Consider the following 1,346-nt stretch of genomic DNA (forward strand, 5'->3'; position numbering starts at 1 on the left):
CCTTTCCTCTTTTTTATATTTAATCTTCTCTCGTTCTCTGTTTGAAAACAAACTCAAAATATGATCTCCTCCACTCAATCTCTTCTGCTGTTGTTAAGCTCGTCGTAGGTAACGTCGAAAACTAGTCTTCTCGGAAAAGGACGAAATATCTCGTAAGTCCACTGTCTATCTATCTATCTATCTATCTGTCTATCTATCTATCTATCTATCTATCTATCTATCTATCTAGCTATCTATCTATCTATCTATAGTATAACATATTTATTCCGCATTAAGATTTCTCAATAGATAAACAATGTGGTAAAGGTTGAATGGGTAATCAACGATTTACACGACAGTTAGCATCACGTAAAAAAAACTCACTGGTGGCTTAGGTCATGACCCCCGACAATGATTCTGTTAGTTGACTGGACAGTGACCATCGTGGTCCTCCCCAAGTCATCTCGGCACCAGACCTGACACATATAGCGGGTGACCGGCCTGGGACTTATGGCCAGCACCCGGACGACAGCACCTTGTCCTGTCTGGTGGTCGAGGTATGCTGAATACACGTAGGCTGGCAGCTTCCCATGTGGCGCTGGTAGAGGCTGGGTTGGGTTCCAGTGTAGGGGTGGGGGGATGGGGTAGGGAGATGGATGAAGGTGGGGATGAGTGGGGGTATGGACCGGTGGGGGTATAATGGGTGGGGGGTATGATGGGTGGGGGGTATGATGTGTAGGGGATGGGATGCATTGAAGGTGGTGGGGGGGGGTGGATGAAAGTGTGGATGGGGTGATGTGATGGACAGGGGTGGGGGATGAATGTGGGGATGGATGGGATAGGGGCATGATAGGTGAGGGATGGGGTGGATGAAGGTGGGTATTGGGTAATAGGATGGAGGATGGATGAAGGTAGGGATGGGGGGATTGGATGGATGGGGTGAGGGTATGATGGATGGGGGATGGAGGGATGAAGGTGGGGATGGGTGGGGGTACGATGGATGGGTGGGGGTACAATGGATGAAGGATGGGGTATGATGGGTTGGGGAGATGAGGAATTAGGGGGGGGGTTGTGGGGGTGGATGAAGGTGGGGATGGGATGATGTAATAGGTGGGTCGGGGATGGGTTGGATGGGATGGAGGGGGATGGGTTGGATGGGTTAAGGGTATGATGGGTTGGGGATGGGATGGATGGAGTTGTGGTATGATGGGTGGGGAATGGGATGAGTTGGGGGTGATATAATAAGTGGTGGATAAAATGGATGGGATGGGGGTATTATGGGTGAGGGATTGGATGGATGGAGGGTGGGGTATGATGGGTGGGGGATGGGATGGGTCGGTGGGTATGATGAATTAGGGGGGTGAAGG

The 1,346-nt window shown here is 50.5% G+C and overlaps 1 protein-coding gene across 1 annotated transcript in view; it reads right to left on the minus strand.

Moving 5' to 3' along the window:
- LOC101851659 overlaps positions 1-1,346 on the minus strand; it is a 10,281-nt gene that overhangs the window by 7,358 nt on the left and 1,577 nt on the right. The window contains exon 2 of the mRNA XM_013085733.2: positions 364-587. Within this exon, the coding sequence (XP_012941187.2) occupies positions 364-587 (224 nt within the window). The remainder of the gene's footprint in view (positions 1-363; positions 588-1,346) is intronic.

This window comes from Aplysia californica, unplaced genomic scaffold, assembly GCF_000002075.1.
Source record: "Aplysia californica isolate F4 #8 unplaced genomic scaffold, AplCal3.0 scaffold00402, whole genome shotgun sequence".
Lineage (NCBI taxonomy): Eukaryota > Metazoa > Mollusca > Gastropoda > Aplysiida > Aplysiidae > Aplysia > Aplysia californica.